Source organism: Carya illinoinensis, chromosome 6 (assembly GCF_018687715.1).
Source record: "Carya illinoinensis cultivar Pawnee chromosome 6, C.illinoinensisPawnee_v1, whole genome shotgun sequence".
NCBI lineage: Eukaryota > Viridiplantae > Streptophyta > Magnoliopsida > Fagales > Juglandaceae > Carya > Carya illinoinensis.
The window spans coordinates 33,851,105-33,871,875 of NC_056757.1; the positions used below are offsets into that span (position 1 = coordinate 33,851,105).

Here is a 20,771-nt window from a genome sequence, read left to right on the forward strand (position 1 = left end):
ACATAGGTCTAAGTCAAAGGGGAAACAGTTTAAATGCTTCCACTGTCACAAGGAAGAGCATTTTAAGAAAGACTGCCCAGATAGGAAACCTAACTTTGGGAATAAGACCAAAGAGGCAGGGGATGCCTCTATGGTCTTAGAGGGGTATGAGAGTGCTGAGGTACTTATAGTGAGTGAGGTTGACTCTAAAACAGAGTGGATAATAGACTCTGGTTGTTCCTTTCACATGTGCCCAATCAGAGAGTGGTTTGAGACATTCACTAAGATGGATGGGGGGCAGGTAATCCTAGGAAATAATAAGACCTGTAAAGTCATGGGAATAGGGTCAGTTAGACTCAAAATGCATGATGGGATTGAAAAGGTGTTGAGGGAGGTTAGGTACATACCTGAACTAAAGATAAACCTAATTTCTCTTGGTATGCTAGATTTGGCTGGATACACTTTTAAATCTGAGGCAGGGATTCTTAGAGTTACTAAAGGCTCTTTAGTCATTATGAAAGGAGTAATTAAAAATGGATTGTATACATTACTTGGGAAAACACTAGTTGGGGAAGCATGTCCAGCTCAGAACATAGTAGAAAACAAAGCCGTACTCTGGCATAGGAGGCTTGGACATGTAAGTCAAGGAGGACTCTTAGAACTTCAAAAACAAGGACTGCTGAGTGATAAAAACCTAGGTAACTTACCTTTCTGTGAAGATTGTATCTATGGAAATGCAAAGAGGGTTAGTTTTAAGTCAGCAACTCATAACACTAAACAAACCCTAGATTATGTTCACTCAGATCTATGGGGACCAGCTAGAGTGAATTCACACAGTGGAGGAAGTTATTTTCTTTCTTTAGTAGATGATTACTCTAGGAAAGTTTGGATATACATCCTTAAAAATAAGAGTGACACCTTTGGTAAGTTTAAGGAGTGGTAGACTTTAGTGGAAAACCAGGTAGGTAGAAAACTCAAGATTCTCAGGACTGATATTGGTCTAGAATTTTTGTCAAATGAGTTTAATATGTACTGTTAAAAGGAAGGAATACTTAGGCATAAGACAGTGAGGGAAACACCCCAACAAAATGGTCTAGCTGAAAGAATGAACAGAACCATTTTAGAAAGGGTGAGGTGTATGTTGTCAAACTCAGGGCTGCCCAAAACATTCTGGGCAGAGGCTGCCACTACTGCTGTACATCTCATAAATAGATGCCCATCATCTGCCATAGAGTTTAAAACACCACATGAGTTGTGGTCTGGAAAACCTCCTAGCTATGACTACTTAAGAATTTTTGGTTGTGTTGCTTATGCACACTCAAAAACTGACAAGTTGGAACCTAGGGCACTCAAGTGTATATTCATAGGGTATCCTGAAGGGGTTAAGGGGTATAAGCTTTGGGTAGATGGGCCTGGTAGGTATAACTGCATTGTGAGCAGAGATGTGACCTTTAATGAGTCACAAATGGCTCGGGCACAAGAGGAAAAGTGTGATCCCAAGACTGACCAGTCCCCAAGTGGATCTCAGATTGAGGTGGAGCAACCAAGAGCCCAATCTGAACCTGAAATTGGGGAAAGTAGCAAACCTGAGGAAGAAGACTCAGGGGACAAAGATATAGGTGGTGATAACTCATATAACCTAGTTAGAGATAGGAAGAAGAGAGTTATAAAACCACCTATAAGGTATGGGCAGGCAGATCTCACTATGTTTGCACTAACTGTAGCTGATGAAGTGGTTTACCAGGAACCTAGGACATATAAAAAGGCAGTGAATAGCAAGGATTCTTCAAAATGGATTCTTGCTATGCAAGAGGAAATGGAATCTCTAAATAAAAATAAAACATGGGTTTTAGTACCTAAACCTAAGGGGGTAAAACTTATAGGATCCAAATGGATCTTTAAGAAAAAGGAAGGCATACCAGGGGTAGAAGGGACCAGGTATAAGGCTAGACTAGTAGCCAAAGGATTTTCACAGAGAGAAGGGATAGATTTCAATGAAATCTTCTCTCCAGTGGTTAAACATACCTCAATTAGGCTACTGTTAGCTTATACTGCTTATGAAAATCTGTATTTAGAACAACTAGATGTTAAAACTGCATTTCTGCATGGAGAACTTGAGGAAGAAATTCATATGCAGCCTCCTGAAGGCTTTACAAATGAAATTAAAAGTAATCAAGTGTGTTTACAAAAGAAATCTTTATATGGTCTTAAACAATCACCTAGGCAGTGGTATAAAAGATTTGATACACACATGATTAACAATAATTTTAAAAGAAGCTGCTATGATAGTTGTGTCTATTACAAGGAAGAAAAAGGAATATGTGTTTATCTCCTTTTGTATGTTGATGACATGTTAATAGCTTGTAAAGACACTGTTTTGATAAATCAAGTCAAAAGCATGCTGAAATCAGAATTTGAAATGAAGGATCTGGGCCCTGCTAAGAAAATTTTAGGAATGGAAATTGAAAGAGATAGAAGTGCTAGTATGCTATATTTATCTCAGAAAAATTACATTTCTAAAATTCTAAATAGATTTGGTATGGAACATGTAAAACCTGTAAGTACACCCTTAGGACAACATTTCAAATTGTCCTCAGACCAGGCTCCTAAAACAGACTTGGATATCAGTTTTATGAAACAAATCCCATATGCTAGCATGGTTGGAAGTATAATGTATGCGATGGTTTGTTCCAGGCCTGATCTGACCTATGCAGTTAGTATGGTTAGTAGGTTTATGGGTAACCCTGGGAAACCTCATTGGCAAGCTATCAAATGGGTGTTAAGGTACCTAGGAGGCACAACTAACTTGGGACTTAGTTTTGGAAAGAATGTTGTAAAGGGTTGTGAATTGGCTGGGTTTGTAGACTCTGATTACGCAGGAAGCATAGACACTAGGAAGTCACTGACTGGTTATGTGTTTACTGCTTTTGGGGGAGCCATTAGCTGGAAATCACACCTACAATCTGTGGTGGCTTTATCAACCACAGAAGCTGAATATATAGAACTAACAGAAGCCATTAAAGAGGTCATATGGCTGCAGGGTATTGCTAGTGAGTTAAATATTTTCAATGGTAATATCACAGTCTACTGTGATAATCAAAGCACACTGCACTTAGCTAAAAACCAAGTTTTTCATGAAAGATCAAAACATATTGATGTGAGGCTTCATTTTGTGAGTGATGTTATAGAATCTAAAATAGTAGGTGTGGAAAAGGTCCCAACTGAGGATAACCCCTCAGATATGATGACCAAGTTAGTCCATTGGTCCAAGTTCAGACACTATCTGAACTTAGTGGGTATGGAGTCTAGGATTAGTCCCTCTTAGGGGGACAATGCAGAAATGAGCCAATGATGAGAAATTTTTTTTAAATCTTTTGGCAAATAAATGTTTTACCAAGGTGGAGATTTGTAATACGTGTGTCAATACATTTATCTGTTATGTTTTGTTTTAATCTTCTAATATCCTCTCTTGAAGCATTTGATTGAAGGATGATGTACAAATGGCCAAATCTGGATCATTGATGTGTTTTAATCTGAGCTGATGAAATCACGTGAGAGGCTCGTGCTTTCTTCACTGCGTTTAAGAGTTGAGCCGCTGGATTACTTACACGTGTCAGCATCTCTTGTAACATATATATATATATATATATATATATATATATATGTGCTATACGGTGTAAACCCTAGTTGATTTTCATTCTGTACATATCGGCCGTTTCAGAGAGAGAGAGAGAACAGAGAGAACAGAGAGGGGGATTAGGGTTTCGGTGAGTTTTCCTTGTAGAGAGAAGAAATCAGAGTGATTTCTTGTGGTTTCTGTGAGGGATTTGTAACTCTGTGTACTGAGGCTTCTCTGTGAAGTATTGTTCATTAATAAAAGCTTTGAGGCCCATTCCTGCCGTGGACGTAGACCATTAGGGTCGAACCACGTATATTGGTGTGTTCTTTCCTTGCTTTTAGTTTCTTTATTGTTCTTATTGTTCATATTTGATTCTTGATGCTTTCTTGCGATAATATTAGAAGATATTCATCATTTTGTTGATCTGTATAATACTGTTCAATATCGAGGTATATATATTGGTAATCTGGACATCTATTGGTATACTGCTGTTTTTAGGGTTTTGATTATCATCAAACTGTGGTTATTATGAATATTATGTTTCTGTTTGGGAATACAACCGAGGGCTTATATTCGGTAAAAACAGAATAGCTTTATAAAATAAAACTTTAGTCTATAATATCATAATAACATTAAACCTTTTTTAACCATAAAGGGTTACTTTTATAACAGTACCCAAGTCACTTATTTAGAACACCTACTTCTTTTTGGCTTGAATTGCCCATTTTCAGAAATTGAATCGAGCTGCATGTGCAGTTTTATGAGCTCTAAAACGGAAGAAAAATGGAAAAATTATTTTATTTTTTGTAATCTGGAAGTTACCTTACCCAATACCCAGGGTAGACTGCTTCTCACAGTTGGACTTCAAACCAAAATGAACTCAAAATTAGAACTTGAATGGATCTGTTAGCTGAATTTAGACGCACAACGAAAAATGCAGTACCAAAATGGCGGTTTGGAGGTTTCAGGGGAAAATGAAAGACTTTTGGCGTTCCGAACACCATCATCATCTTCGCTTTCCACCTTGCATAATGGGGAAAAACAGGGACAGCAAAATCAGAGAGGACAAAATGACAGAAAGTTATGCTATTACGAATAACAACAAACAGATCCTGACAAATTTTCATTGCAATAGGGAATCAGAAATGCCACACATGGGGGATACAGTGGTTTTTTTTTATTATTATTAAGGAAGTATTTTTTAATTATATTATAATTTTTTTAAAAAAATACATTAAAAAGACTGAAAAAATAAAAAATACACTGTCGGGATTCCCATGCGGCTGCAGAGCCACTTACAGGAAATTACACATGTGATTTGAAAAACAATAATTTACTTGATTGTTGGCCATGCGGATCGACCCCTTTATAATACGACAGAAAATCCCAGCTGCAAGCGATTATAGCCCCAACAACATCGTCACCTGAATTTCCAGGTTTGACTCCAAAACTCCGATTCTAATGTTGTTTTTCTTCTTTCTTTTCGAATGAAGGTTCAAATTACTGTAATCTTACTGGTATTTTCCCATAATGGCAAAATATATTGACAGATGTACCAATCTTTTCTAGTCCCCCCATTTTGCAATGCAGACTGACGGGTATGAACTGAAGTTAGGCGTCGATGCGATTCCACGTCAAAAGAAAATGGCAAAAAAATGGAAGTAGCTCAACGAGACCATACTATATATGTACCTAATCCCATTGCTAACTTCTTATTGGAAACCCAAAATATCGTCGAGTTTGTTGTTCCAATCAACACCTCGTACAAACTACATACTTACACGAATGGAATCATCAAGAAACGACGAGATAACCCACGAGTTCTTCCCCTTCTTCAAAGTTTTCAAAGACGGTCGTGTGGAAAGATTCATGCTTTCTGATACCCAGAAAATCCTTCCTTCTGATGACCCACGCACTGGCGTTCGATCCAAAGATGTGGTTATCTCGTCCGAACCCCCAGTCTCTGCGCGTATTTTCTTGCCGCAGATACCCGAACCGAACAGGAAGCTACCTCTCCTTCTTTACATCCACGGAGGAGGGTTTTCCATTGAATCGGCTTTCAATGCTGGTTACCACAAATTTGTCAGCGCTCTCGCCGCCAAAGCCGAAGCCATAGCCGTCTCGGTGGAGTATAGGCTAGCCCCCGAGCACCCGATACCGGCGTGTTACGAAGATTCGTGGGCTGCGCTTCAGTGGGTGGCGTCCCATGCAAATGGGGATGGCCCCGATCCGTGGTTGAATAACCATGCGGACTTACGGCGGGCTTTTTTGGCCGGCGACAGTGCCGGAGCAAACATTTCGCATCACCTGGCTGTTCGTCTCGGGTCATGCGGTTTACCCGGGGTGAAACTGTTTGGTATGGCTTTGGTGCACCCGTACTTTGGAGGTACGGAAGACGACAAGATGTGGCTGTACATGTGTCCGGAGAATAGAGGTCTGGAGGATCCCAAGCTGAAACCAGCCGCAGAGGATCTGGCCGGGCTAGGATGTGAGAGGGTGCTGATTTTTGTGGCTGCAGAAGACCATTTAAGAGAGAGGGGGACAGGTTAGTATGAAGACTTGAAGAAAAGTGGGTGGAATGGAACGGTGGAGATTGTGGAACATGAGGAGGAGGACCACGTGTTCCATCTGAGGAAGCCCAAATGCGAGAAAGCATTGGATCTCATGGACACGTTGGCTTCCTTCGTCAAGCAAGGCTAGGAGAAAGATATTTACATATAAAATCTTCTTTGAAGTTTTGAAAAAAAAAAAAAAAAACTTGACGGATTTTATGAGATTTAGAAAATTGTGGGACTTATTATAAGTATCTATAAATCAGAAGTATGTCTATATGTAGAGAGTTTTTTAGAGATGTTTTTATTGAAGTTTGAGGGTACGTATGAAACTTTTGAGAAGCTTTTTAATTCCTAGACATAACCTAAGCATTTATGAATTCTCTTTTTGTTAATTATAGACTGTCGGCTAAAAACCTAGTGGTTTTGATGGATGATTGTAATGCTGAATGTATGCTTTGTTTTGAGAGGGGGTTGGTTGTTAAGAATAATAAAAAATTTGATATGCAGTTATTTTTATGCACTTTTATAAATATAATAAATTGTGTATTTAAAATAAATTAATCCAGTTAATCATATAAATAAAGTGTGCAAGAAATATATCAAATTTACTGCACATAACTTTACTCGAAAAATAAATATCTAAAACAAGCAATACTTTTAGTTTCTCATGTCAATTTTTTGATCCCAATATTTATCTCTCACTTAAAGGTATTAAGATTGCGTTTTGAGCATAATATATCAATCAGTAACTTCAAGTTATATGCCATCTCAATGAAGGATACATTAATTATAATTTATATCACTAAACAGAGAGAATGTGATTATGATATATTAAGAACTTGATTTCATTTCACTACTTTTCATATTTTTCATCCCTTCTTATCTGGAACCAAAAGAGACCTTAACCAGGCTGTATTGTCGAGATACACACGTCCTATTCAACGTTCAATGCGATAAACGTGTAAATGAATCTCAATCCTCAGCAAACGTGAAAGTCCGCTAGCATCCAAAGGAAGGCACTTTACCTATTTATTTGTCTATCATCTCAGAAGCCTTGTTAGAAGGAAATTCGAAGGGTGGAAAATGAATCAGCCCCTCTCTGTATCTCTCTCTTCCCCCCTCTCTTTATCTCTGATTCCCAACAAGTTTTGTATACCCCGGAGGAGACCCGGCGTTCTCCACTCGAATGCGCATGCTTCATCTGCTCTATCTCTATCTAACCCTGTCGTTTTCAGATCTTCCATAAACCAGAGAAAAGCAAGTCTCATCGTAGTTTCTTCTTCTTCTTCTCCTCCTCGTTCTTCTTCCCTTGATATCGATGCAAGTAGCAGTGACATTGCAGTTGACTACTCTCCCTTTATTAAAATCTACAAAGACGGTCGAGTAGAGCGAATGGTAGGCACGGAGGTCGTACCTCCATCCCTCGATCGCCAAACAGGGGTTGAATCCAAAGACGTCGTTATCTCCCCAGAAACAGGCGTATCTGCCAGGCTTTACAGGCGTATCGGCGAGACCCGGAAAAAGCTTCCTCTCCTTGTTTATTTTCATGGTGGAGGTTTTTGCGTCGACACTGCTTCCTCTCCCCGATACCATAGGTACCTTAACTCCCTCGTTGCCGAAGCCAATGTTGTTGCTGTCTCAGTCGACTATAGGAGGGCCCCAGAATACCCTGTTCCTGTTGCTTACGACGATTCATGGGATGTGCTTCAATGGGTTGCGTCCCATGTTGGTGGTAAGGGTCCAGATGAATGGCTAAAAAATCAGCTTGTAGATTTTGGAAGAGTGGTTTTTGCTGGGGACAGCGCTGGGGCTACTATTGCGCACCACATGGGCTTGAGAGTAGGCGCAGAAGGATTAAGTGGTGTCAAGCTCCAAGGGATTGTCTTAGTTCATCCATATTTCTGGGGCAAAGAACCAATTGGTGGCGAAGTGGCCGAGGCTGAGAAGAAAGCAAAAGTCGATGCCTTGTGGCGTTTTACTTTCCCAGCGACAAGTGGGTGCGATGACCCGAACATAAACCCGGCTACGGATCCGAAACTGGGGAGCTTGGGATGTGGGAAAGTGCTGGTTTGTGTTGCAGAGGAGGATTTGTTGAGGGATAGAGGGTTGTATTACCGTGAATTACTGGAGAACAGTGAGTGGGGAGGGGTTGTTGAGGTCATGGAGACACCGGGGGAGGGCCATGTGTTCCATTTGGACAACCCAGATGGTGAAAATGCTGTGGCTATGCTCGACCGGATTGTTTCTTTCATCAATTGGCGCGAGCCTTGAGAGACACAGAAACAACATTGGTTGCAACTCAATACGTATTCTGCAGTACTAAAAAATTAGGTCCCTTTGGGTTTGGGCCACCCATATGCATGCAAGGGTCGTTGTCTGATATTTGATTGATATTGAAAGTGTATGGTAGGTATCTATTCAGCCCGATTGAATGTAGAGTCATTCTCCTATAAACAAATTGATCACGGGATCCAAATAGCAGTTTATTTCAACCAATCGTTTCTTCCTACTGAACAACAGGTCATCTTTATTGATTATTTATTGAAATGTTATAGTTATAAAAAGAATTTATACAAATAAATTAATATAGTTTTATATGATACTTTATATTTATTTTACAATAATGATAATTTTAAAATTTGATCTGTATAGCACATCAAGACATGTTAATTTGTGAAATAATTTTTTATAAAATCTATTTATAATTAAAGCATTTTGTTATTACATTGAACTGATTATGCAATGGCTAAGTACCCTATATAATGTCACAAAACTTCAAAATCCTTCTCTTTGCGATTGTTATTAGATTTGAACGGACCGACAGAAGAAGGGAACGTAATTACATTGAATCCTTTTATTCGCTCGATTCTTTTTTTCCTCCCTGTTAAAGACTGATCAATGCTCGGCGCCTTAGTTCTCTATCTCAAGCCAGTTTGCTCACTCTTTTGCTCGATCTTTTCCCCTCCCATATTTTGTATTAATCATTTGGCCATTTGAAAGTTACCCATTTAGATGTTCTCCTTAATGCCACGTGATTTATTAAAATGTTATTTTGATTTGAATATATGTCAAGAGACAAAGGCCAAGACTAAAGCTACAAGTCGTTTTACATATTCAGTTATTCATATTCTCAGTTGTCGCATTCATTAAATATTCTTTTATTCATTTTTTGTATATGCTTATTAGCTGGCACACTACGATAGGTTTAGTTTGTTAGTTTGTTAGGTGATTCTCTGTATATATGCTCGATAGCAGTCTTGTAAAACATGAGCTTGAATGGAATCGTAACAGCAATTTTTCTTCCATTGATTAGCTCTCTGTGTTTCTCCTTTGCTCAACTGCACCTTCCTTTTATTTCCTTACATGGTATCAAGAGCCATCGAGAGCATTTTCAATGGAAACTCCTAGCTCCGAATCCCCCAAGCCTCACTCTGACCCAAAATCAAACACCTCATCTCCATACCTCAACCTCAATGATCCGGCGAATCCATATCGTCTTGATCACGGCAATAACCTAGCCCTAACCCTAGTCACTGATCTTCTTACTACTCACAATTATGCCACCTGGTCTCGCTCAATCCGTCGTGCTCTCTGAGCCAAAAACAAACTTGGTTTTATAACCGGATCTCTCATTAAACCTTCTTAACCCACAGACCCTTTACTTGAGCTTTGGGAGCGCTGCAACGACATGGTCGTGTCTTGGCTCCAAAACTCGATCAATCATTCTCTCCAGTCCAGCGTTCTGTTCGTTGATGATGCTCAAGAAATTTGGTTGGATCTTCAGGAGCGATTCTCTCAACAAAACAGTCCCCGTATCTACCAACTCAAAAAGGATTTGGCTGCTCTGCTTCAAGACCACGACCCGGTTAGTATTTACTATAGAAAATTAAAAGCTCTTTGGGATGAACTTTCTGTATATGATCCCATTCCAGCTTGTAATTGTTGTCTTATGAAAACATTGCTGGATCGATCTCAACGAGATTGTGTACTGCAATTTTTAATGGGTCTCAACGACTCATATACCCCCATCCGAGACCAAATCATGCTCATGGATCCCCTTCCCCCTGTCTCTAAGGTGTTTTCCCTAGTGCAACAGCAGGAAAGACATCACGAAATGACCTCCCACAGCGCATCTCCCGAAACCATGGCTATGGCAGTGAAGAAACCCTACACTCCTTCCAAATTCTCTCCTAAACCAAACCACTCTTTCAAAAAGGACCGTCCCTACTGCAGTCACTGTAAAATTACTGGCCATATTTTTGAGACTTGCTTCAAGGCTGGTAATGCTGAACCACCCCTTTGCACAAATTGCAACTTGACTGGCCACACCATTGAAAAATGCTACAAACTCAATGGATATCCACCTGGCCACAAATACCACACCAAGCAGCAGTAGGCCTCTGGTTTCCTTGCAAATCAAACATCTCTTTCGATTGCTCATGAATCTAAAGACACCAGTGATGACAAATTTGGATTGACCAAGCAACAATATCAGCAACTAATGGCCCTGATCCAACCTCAGGATTCCCCTATTGCGGCTTCTGTTATCCACTCCAGGAACACCAATCAACCCTCTCTTCATCCAGCATCATGTTCCAAAATGTCTGGTACTTTTATTTCTCTGTCTACACGCACACACAGCTCCATAAATGCATCCTCTGTCGATTGGATACTGGACACAGGTGCTACAGACCACATGGTCTGCAGTACCACTTTTTTTACCACTATCACATCCACTGTTTCTTACATTGTAAAACTGTCCAGTGGTCAATTCACCCCTGTCATACACATTGGAACACTTCAGTTAACTAATTCTATCATTCTACATAATGTTCTATGTGTGCCATCATTTTCTTTCAACCTTATTTCAGCAAACAAACTAACATCTACCCTAAATTGTTGTTTGCTCTTCTTTTCCACTCACTGTTTTATTCAGGACCTGCATTCATGGATAACGATTGGGAAGGGTGAGCTCAAGCATGGCTTGTATCACCTTATTTGCAAGGAAGTTCTTCCCTCAGCACTGACCATTTTTCTCTCAACATACAAATACAGCAACAATTCAAATTTTGCTTGTTTTAGTTCCATTACAAATTCTGTTTCCAATACTGACCTATGGCATTGTCGCCTAGGCCATTTATCATTTTCTCGATTACAGTTAATTTCAGATCCTCTTGTACATAAGCAAATTTCATCTATTAATGAAAAATCTTGCAAAATTTGCCCCTTAGCTAAGTTCCATCGTTCACCTTTTTCGGATAGTTCACACTCTTCATCAAGAATCTTTGAGGTCATCCATTGTGACTTATGGGGTCCTTGCTCCACAATTGCACATGATGGCTTAAAGTATTTCTTGACCATTGTTGATGACTTTTCCAAAACTACTTGGGTTTATTTGCTTGCTGCCAAAACCGAAACCAGAAAATGCTTTGAAGCTTTTTACAATTTTGTTGAAACACAATTTCAAGTGAAACTTCAAATCCTGAGAAGTGATAATGGTGCTAAATTTAACATGCGCGATTTTTTCAATCAAAAAGGAATCATCCACCACACAACTTGTGTAGCAACACCTCAACAAAATGGCATTGTTGAGAGGAAGCACTAGCACTTATTAAATGTGGCTCGTGCCCTTGTTTTTCAAGCTGGTCTTCCCTTAACTTACTGGAATGAATCCATCCTTACAGCCACATACATAATTAACAGGCTTCCATCACCCATTTTAAACAATAAAACACCTTATGAGCTTCTTTTCAATAAGAAACCTGAATATGCCCACATGAAGATATTTGGTTCCTTATGCTTTGCCGCAACACTTACTAATAATAGAAAAAAATTTGACCCTAGAGGTCGTGTATGTGCATTCATTGGTTACCCTTTTGGAACCAAAGGCTACAAACTTTTGGATCTCCAAACTAGCACCATTTTCATTTCAATGGATGTTTCTTTTTATGAATCTGTTTATCCTTTTCAAACACCTCTCTTCCCTCCTTCAACTATCTCACCTATCCCCATTTTCTCTCCTCCCTTAGTACCTTTCTCTACTTTCCCAACTTCCAATCCTACTACTCCCATATCTTCTTTTCTTTCACACTCTACCCCTCTCATTGGCCCTGTTGATTGTCCTACTACTCTCATATCTTCTTCTCCTTCACACTCTGCCCCTCCCATTGTCCTTGCTGATTGTCCTACTTCCTCCTCCCTTCCTCCTACTTCCTCACCAACAACTTCCATCATTCTCATGCCTGCTGCCCCTGCACTTTGTATGTCAACCAGAAACAAAATTGTCCCTCAATATCTGAAGGACTTCCACTGCAAACAAGTCAGGCTTGTCTCATCTCAGCAATTAGCTTCCACAACAGATCCTTTATTAAATGGTAAGTTCTTTTCTCTCTCTGATTGCTTACTTATAAGCATTTTAACCCTTCTTTTCAAGCTTTTTCATCATCCATTTCCATTCAAACCGAGCCCACTTCATACACACAAGCAATTAGAGATCCTGAGTGGAGAAAAGCCATGGATGCTGAAATTGAAGCTTTGAAAAACAACCATACTTGGACCATCACTGATTTGCCTAAAGATAAACAAGCAATCGGTTGTAAGTATGTCTATCGCATTAAATTCAAATCTGATGGTACTATAGAAAGACTTAAAACTAAACTTATAGCTAAAGGCTACACCCAACAAGAAGGCATCAAATGATGAAACTTTCTCACCCGTTGCAAAGCTTGTAACTGTTAGATGCCTTCTTAGTGTTGCTGCCATCAAAGGATGGTATTTACATCAATTTGATGTAAATAATGCATTTCTTAATGGTACCTTGCATGAAGAAATTTACATGAAGAAACCCCCGGAATACACTAAGGGTGCACCAAACCAAGTTTGCAAATTGCTTAAAAGCCTCTATGGCCTCAAGCAAGCCTCAAGACAATGGAACTCTACACTTACTTCATCCCTCATTGCTTTTGGTTTCATCCAATCAAAGTCTGACTACAATTTCTTTACCAAGCATGAAGGGGACAGTTTCATTGCTTTGTTGATTTATGTTGATGATTTTCTAGTTGCTAGCAATTTCATAGATTCCATTGCTTCTTTAAGAACTTTTTTGAGTAGCAAATTCAAGATTAAAGATCTTGGCTGTCTTCGTTATTTTTTGGGTTTGGAAATTGCTAGATCTTCCCAAGGTATCCACATTTGTCAAAGGAAATATGCCTTAGACATTTTGGCGGATTCAGGAATGCTTGGATGCAAACCTCTTAGACTACCCATGGATCAACACTTCAAGATAAGTAAATCTGATGGCAACCCACTTCCTGATCCTAGTCTATTTCGAAGGTTAATTGGTAGGTTATTGTATCTCACAATAACCCGCCCAGATATATGCTTTCCTGTTCAGTTATTAAGTCAGTTTATGGATCAGCCTTCTTCCTCACACCTGGCAGCAGCTTATCGAATTTTGAGATACATTAAAACTGCACTTGCTCCAGGTCTTTTGCTCCCATCTTCATCTCAAATTCAACTTACAACTTATTGTGACTCAGATTGGGCCTCTTGCCTAGATTCTCGTCGATCTACGACAGGTTATTATGTTTTCTTGGGTCAATCTCTTATTTCTTAGAAGTCTAAGAAGTAAACGGTTGTCTCAAGATCATCAGCTGAAGCCGAGTATCACTCCATGGCTACCACCTGCTCAGAAATCACTTGGCTTCGCTTTCTTCTCCATGACCTTGGTATTTCTCATCTGCAGGCAGCTGTTCTTTACTGTGACAACCAGGCAGCCCTTCACATTGCTGCCAATTCAGTGTTCCGTGAGAGAACCAAGCACATCGAACTTGATTGCCACTTGATACGTGACAAAATTCAGGAAGGAAGCCTTACTACAGCTCATATTTCCTCTCAAGCACAATTGGCCGATGCATTCACCAAAACTCTACCATCTTATCTTCTTCAAGCACACTTATCCAAAATGGGAATAGTAAATTTCTATTCTCCATCTTGCGGGGGGATGTCAAGAGACACAGGCCAAGACTAAAGCTACAAGTCGTTTTACATATTCAGTTATTCATATTCTTAGTTGTCGCATACTTTAAATATTCTTTTATTCATTTTTTGTATATGCTTATTAGATGGCACACTACGATAGGTTTAGTTTGTTAGTCTGTTAGGTGATTATCTGTATATATGCTTGATAGCAGTCTTGTAAAACAGGAGCTTGAATGGAATCGTAACAGCAATTTTTCTTCCATTGATTAGCTCTCTGTGTTTCTCCTTTGTTCAACTGCACATTCCTTTTGTAACAGCCCGCTAGAAATTCAATTAAGGAATTTCTATTGACTTTAGGAACCTCGTGAAAACTCTGTAAGTTTACACGAATCGACTAATCGCATAAATTTTAGCCTGTTAACATAGTTAGTGTTATCACTCACTATGGTGCCAGAAATGCGATTTTAATTATTTGAGATAGTTAAAAGTATCAGAATACATTATAGTCTACACCACTAGGCTTAATTGAATATTTAGAATTTTTTAGTACTAAGTTTATTACGTTTATTTTTGGAGTGAATAGTAACCTCGGTAAATGTACTGAGTGCAGTGTTTTCAAAATCATAGTGTGAAATGTCCAAATTAGGATAGCGATATTTTATTTGGACACTTGGCAAGATCTTAACCACACATAATGAATAGTATTAGATACTTGGCACAAAGAGAAACCATTAGATGGAATTGTGAAGGAAATCAAGGTGTGAGATCATGACACCTAAGCAAAATACACATTTGGAAAATATCTTAAGAATAGAGATTTAAAATACACATAGAAAGATTTTAGCCACCTTACTCTTCCAAGTCTACTCCACATTTGGAAAATATATTGAGCTGATTTTTATAGATATTATTGGATAGAATATTTTGAGATAATATTTTATAGATATTTTGGGTAGGAGAAAACCACACTCAACTCTCAACTCCAGCCTTATCATCTCCCTTATCTCTTCCATAAGCATCTCCAGCCATCACCCACGAACTTATCTTCATTTACACGTTTCTTTAAAAGAATATCAAACATTCTCTCTCGGACAGCTTTTAGGAGTTCTTTTGCATGCCCATTTCGAAGCTGTTGTAAGTGTTTTATCATAAAGTCTCCTTCATATAAGTTGTTCCTTTTTTAGTCTAGTTTACATGGATATGTTATTTGCCCCATTTGAAGATCATTTGGTCAGTCAAATATTGTGTAAACTATAGAAAGGTCATTCTGGGAGATAAACTGGAGAATATGTTATAGTTTGGAGTTTTTGACCAAGCTAATGGTTAGATATTGATCCGAAATTTTTATGGAGTATTGTTAACATGTATATGTGACTATTGGTTGAGGATTTTTGCATGATTAAAGGTTTTGATGAAAGATGTTCTTAGATTTAGAAACTTAGAAACTGGAAGAGAAAAAACAGTTTCTGTTTTGAGAAAGCTTAACTCTTTTGGTGGTCTAAACCTATTCTAATGACTTTGATAATTTTATTGGAGGATCCTAAACATCTTATATACATGTTATATTATTATTTTGAAAATATTTGATGTTAGTTTCAAAGATATAAAATTTTATGCAAAGAGATATTCAGATAAGCTAAAGTGTGGATATTCTTGGCTAAATTTATGTTTTGGTTAATTTCTAACCATGTGATCTTGAATTAGAAGCTTGTATATGTTTTAGGACATCTTTTTAAACCATGTAATGGTTTGGTTTGAAGATCATATATTTATAAGTCATAGATCAAGAGATTTATCAAAACTAGTTGAGGAAAAAGTTCCTGTTTTTGGATTAAGTGTAAAACCAAAAACTCCAAATGTTATTTTGTGATTTTGGTGACTTTAGTTTGATGATTTAAAGCATGGTTGATATTAGGATGATATTATGAATATGTTAGAAGTAAGATTTGATTTTTGAAATTCTTGGAGATGTTTTGATTTAAGGTCAAAACTTGTGATTCAAGTGCTTAGATCTTTTTACAAAAAAAAAAGTTTGGTGTTGATTATTAGATTTTTCTAAATGGATGTTTTAAGTATGGTTTTGAACTTAGGATTGGAAGATGTTTGTTGCAAAATTTTGGTTTAAGCATGAGTTTTGAAGTTGGAAAGAATTGCAACAAAAATAAAGGGAAATGGCCTATGGATGTTTCGACCATAGTGTGTTCTTCATGGTTGTGTTTTGTTTTAAATTTTTATGAGTTGATATTTAAGTTTAGGACAAAATTTACATGAGGAATGTAAATTTTGGAAACTTTTGAAGTTAGTATGCAAAATCCTTAAGTTATGGGTAAAACGGTCAATTTCCCACATGTAGAGAGTAAAATAAAAATTTTACTCTTTAAGTTAGTATTTTCCATATTTCAAATTATTAGTGATTTAGTTCTAATTTTTAGAATCACTAATTACAGTTCCTCGTGATCGCACTTGAAGTTTTATAAGAAACGCGGAGATCGAGGTAAGTTAGCTTTTAACTTACTAGCAGTCTACTGTGTATGTATGCTAAGTAAAAGAACTACAGTGTATGTATGTATGTTATCATATGTGTCATGCCATGTCAAGTTATTATGTAATTGTCTATTATACAGAATTTATTCTGTCATCAATTTTTATCTGTTACATAATATATTCTGTTATGTATTACTGTACATTACAAGTACGTCATGCTAAGTATGTCATCTATTACATGTAAGTCAAGTCATGTAATATTCACTGTTGCAAGTATGTCATGTTAAATATGTTGTCTATTATATGTTATGCCATGTTACGAAATGTTTCTATCTCAAGTTGGTCATGTATTCTAAGTTATGTTCAAGTCACGTTATGTTACGTCAGGACTTCAGTCCTTTCGTATTCCAGTCACATTTCATCTTGAGTACATTATGATGTGTAGAATACATGGGGCCACAACAACTGTGGAGTATGTATTTAACTACAAATGTGATGCGTAAAATACATGGGGCCACAACAACTGTGGAATATGTATTTTTCATGTTAAGTCAAGTTTGTGTAGAATACATGGGGCCACAACAACTGTGGAGTATGTATTTACACATAGAATACATGGGGCCACAACAACTGTGGAGTATGTATTTTTAATGTTAAGTCAAGTTTATGTAGAATACATGGGGCCACAACAACTGTGGAGTATGTATTTAACTGCATTGTGATGTGTAGAATGCATGGGGCCACAACAACTGTGGAGTATGTATTTACACATAGAATACATGGGGCCACAACAACTGTGGAGTATGTATTTTTCATGTTAAGTCAAGTTTGTATAGAATACATGGGGCCACAACAACTGTGGAGTATGTATTTTTCATGTTAAGTCAAGTTTGTGTAGAATACATGGGGCCACAACAACTGTGGAGTATGTATTTTCATGTTAATTCAAGTTTCAGAACAAGTTCATGTTAAGTCAAGTTGCAAGTCAAGTTCAGTTCATGTTTCAATTTAAGTTATGTCAATTATGCTATGTTGTACTCCAAGTTATGCTTTAATTTCTTATGAATTTGATTATGCATTTATGCTTTTACTGACATCCATGCATCATTAGCTTGTGTGGAAGTTTTTTGTTAACTTACTGAGATTTGTAATCAAATTTCACTTTGGTAGTCCCAACTACCATTCCCCCCGAATGGTAGATCTTGTTACAGGACCTGAAGGAGAATCAGAAGCTGATCAACTAGACACAGTTGACTAAGTGACGGTGCGACATAAATGTTGATATAGTAATTAACGTAAATTACTACTTGTACGATTGAGTTGCATCTCTACTACTTTTTGGATCATAACCATTTTGGACTAGTGTTGTGATCTTAGTTGTTCAATGGATTTTTATGTATGAAGTATGTTTTAAGCATTTGGGATATTTTCAATTTGGTGCATAGTATTACTAAAGAAAAAATTTATCCGCTGCGAATATTGCATATTGTTAGATGCATGTTAGAATTATTGTATCTTATATGTCATGAACGGAGGCAGGTAACCTTGTGTTGCATGTCTCGACGCTTCAAATGTCCGTCCGATCCCAAACGGAATTTGGGGGCGTCACAGGGTGGTATCAGAGCAATACGTCTCTGGGCAGTAAATCCACATGTCCTTAGGAAATGCACCAAATATTAGGCTTGAATTTCTTAAGGTATGAAGGGTAGTATGTGGTTTTAATATATATGCTCGTGTGTTTCAAGAAGGGACACATGACTCGTGATAGAATACCTCGGAATCCTAAGGGAGATAACAATCAAGAAGATCAGAATTTCCCGATGGATAAAGAATTAGTTGAGGTAAACATAGTTAACGTTGATCTGATTGCAATTGATGGTAGTATTGCATTATTGTTATTTTGGATTAGGTCAAGTCATTGGAGTTGGTAAATTGTACATTGTTTGATTCAAACGAGTCATTGTTTCTATTAATTGTGGTGCTTGAGAATTCAGCTTGGAAGTTAAATTGTTACCCTAGTGGTAAGAGTAACAATTTTCATTAGAAGTATTATTGTTCATACCAATGTAGATATAGAATACATTTTAGTAATATGAGAAAGGATATGTGGGATTGATGAATGGTATTCCACATATTTGGAGAATTGTTTTGATTCTAAAAATACGATAGAAATTGTGTTTGGAAGAGTAATTTGATTAGGAGAAGCTTTAACCTTAGTAGGATTCATTTATGATAATAGTATTACCACGCCGTCAGTAAATGATTTCTGGCAAAGCACTATCTTTATGGATACATAGATCGATCTTCTTTTGAAGACTATTATATGGAGAGTAAAATCTTGGTCTTGAGGATTTATGTGAACATTAGGAACAAATCATTTAGAGTTAAAATAATTGATAACTCATGATGGATAGAAGAGTTATGACAATCATAAGAGAGAAAGTCTCAAGTTTAAGTTATTAACTGGTCAGTTATCGAAGTACCACCTAGGGAGATGACTGATTGTTGCGATTATAAAGAAGTAAGTTAGTCCTAGACCAGTAGAACTCCTTGAGGTTTTTATTAACTTGAAAATTACTGAGAGTTTGGATATGCATGATTAAATGCATATTTATATGAGTCATTGGATCATGTCATATATATGAAAATCCCTGAAAGAAATAAAATGGAGTACATAAAACATATACCAGAAGATAAAAACACAAATATGAATATTTGTGAAGTATTATTTTATTATCATAAAGCAAAATTACAGAAATTTGAGGCTCTTTGCCTCAATCTTTAAACGTTCTTGCTCTTCAAAAATCTGCATGCCTCTCCTATCTAAAGGAGTAGCCACTCGAAAAGAAGAGTTAAGCAAAGATTTTAAATCTCTGTTCTCTCGCTTTACTGCTTCTATCTTCATGTTGGATTCCATAAGAAGCCTCTGAAGCAGAGAAATACTCTCGTGGAGTTTGTCAACCCCACCAGTCCTGGATTGCAGTCTCTGAGAATATGCGACAATGGCTGATGAGTATCGAGTACCGAGACTCACAAGCTCGTAGATAAGTTCATTTTCTGACTTATTAGTCAGATTATTATTTGATTGCATAATAGCACCTATGGAAGAAGCAGAAACAACTGGGGAACGAGGTGCAGAATACCTCATGTTTTGGCAATGAGAAGATTGCTGAGCCATTGCAAAATGAGTAAGCAGAAAGAGATTGCAGAGTAAGAATGCAGATTAATTTCAGAAAAGTGAAGAAGATGAGATGAGAAAGAAGATGAACTGAATAATTCTTTTATAGAGAAAATTATGACGAATCACCTCTCGTGAATCATTTCTCTACAAGAGACAAAAGCAATGTAGTATCATAGCTGCGGTGCCTGACAATTACAGAAGAACAAAGTAGTGTCGTAGCTATGCGGCGCCTGACAACTACAGAAGACCTATAAAAATCACGCGGATCAGAGTTGTCTGGTCTAAAACAGAGTGCCACCGATTTTGTTAAAAAGAGAGAGGTTAACGGTTTAATTTTGATGAATTCTTTACTAACTATGGTATTTACAAGAACATTTAAAGTATATCACCTATGCTTTTCTAAAGAAGAGTTTTGGAAGATTATTTACTTAAAATTTTAGGTTTGGAGAGTATGTCGTTACAACTTGGCCAACCTTGTGCAAAGAAGTATAATCTAATTGTTGATTAAAGTAAGAGAGTTAAGGAATGACATAATCTCAAAGGCAAATATATACAGGATAGACAGTAGGTTGGTAAGCAACACCTCCTTATTAAATTTCTATTTCTTATTTAATTCGATTTCGAGGACGAAATCTTTTTTTTAGGAGGGGAGATTGTAACAGCCCGCTAGAAATTCAATTAAGGAATTTCTATTGACTTTAGGAACCTCGTGAAAACTCTGTAAGTTTACACGAATCGACTAATCGCATAAATTTTAGCCTGTTAACATAGTTAGTGTTATCACTCACTATGGTGCCAGAAATGCGATTTTAATTATTTGAGATAGTTAAAAGTATCAGAATACATTATAGTCTACACCACTAGGCTTAATTGAATATTTAGAATTTTTTAGTACTAAGTTTATTACGTTTATTTTTGGAGTGAATAGTAACCTCGGTAAATGTACTGAGCGCAGTGTTTTCAAAATCATAGT

The 20,771-nt window shown here is 37.5% G+C and overlaps 2 protein-coding genes and 1 pseudogene across 2 annotated transcripts; all 3 read left to right on the forward strand.

Annotated features, from left to right (window-relative positions):
* The first annotated feature begins 4,920 nt into the window (after positions 1-4,920).
* Positions 4,921-6,669, forward strand: LOC122313628 (annotated as a pseudogene).
* A 406-nt stretch (positions 6,670-7,075) lies between these two features.
* On the forward strand, positions 7,076-8,649 carry LOC122313627 (probable carboxylesterase 7). Its single transcript, XM_043128788.1, has one exon. It carries the CDS (start codon positions 7,237-7,239, stop codon positions 8,422-8,424), a length of 1,188 nt encoding a protein of 395 aa, XP_042984722.1. The 5' UTR covers positions 7,076-7,236; the 3' UTR covers positions 8,425-8,649.
* A 1,192-nt stretch (positions 8,650-9,841) lies between these two features.
* LOC122312797 lies at positions 9,842-10,549 on the forward strand. The gene has a single exon (XM_043127448.1). It carries the CDS (start codon positions 9,842-9,844, stop codon positions 10,547-10,549), a length of 708 nt encoding a protein of 235 aa, XP_042983382.1.
* The last annotated feature ends 10,222 nt before the right edge of the window (positions 10,550-20,771 follow it).

What these genes read in the sequence shown, in the direction of transcription:
- LOC122313627 (XM_043128788.1), top strand. Translation starts at nt 7,237, where the DNA reads ATGAATCAGCCCCTCTCTGTATCTCTCTCTTCCCCCCTCTCTTTATCT.
- LOC122312797 (XM_043127448.1), top strand. Translation starts at nt 9,842, where the DNA reads ATGGTCGTGTCTTGGCTCCAAAACTCGATCAATCATTCTCTCCAGTCC.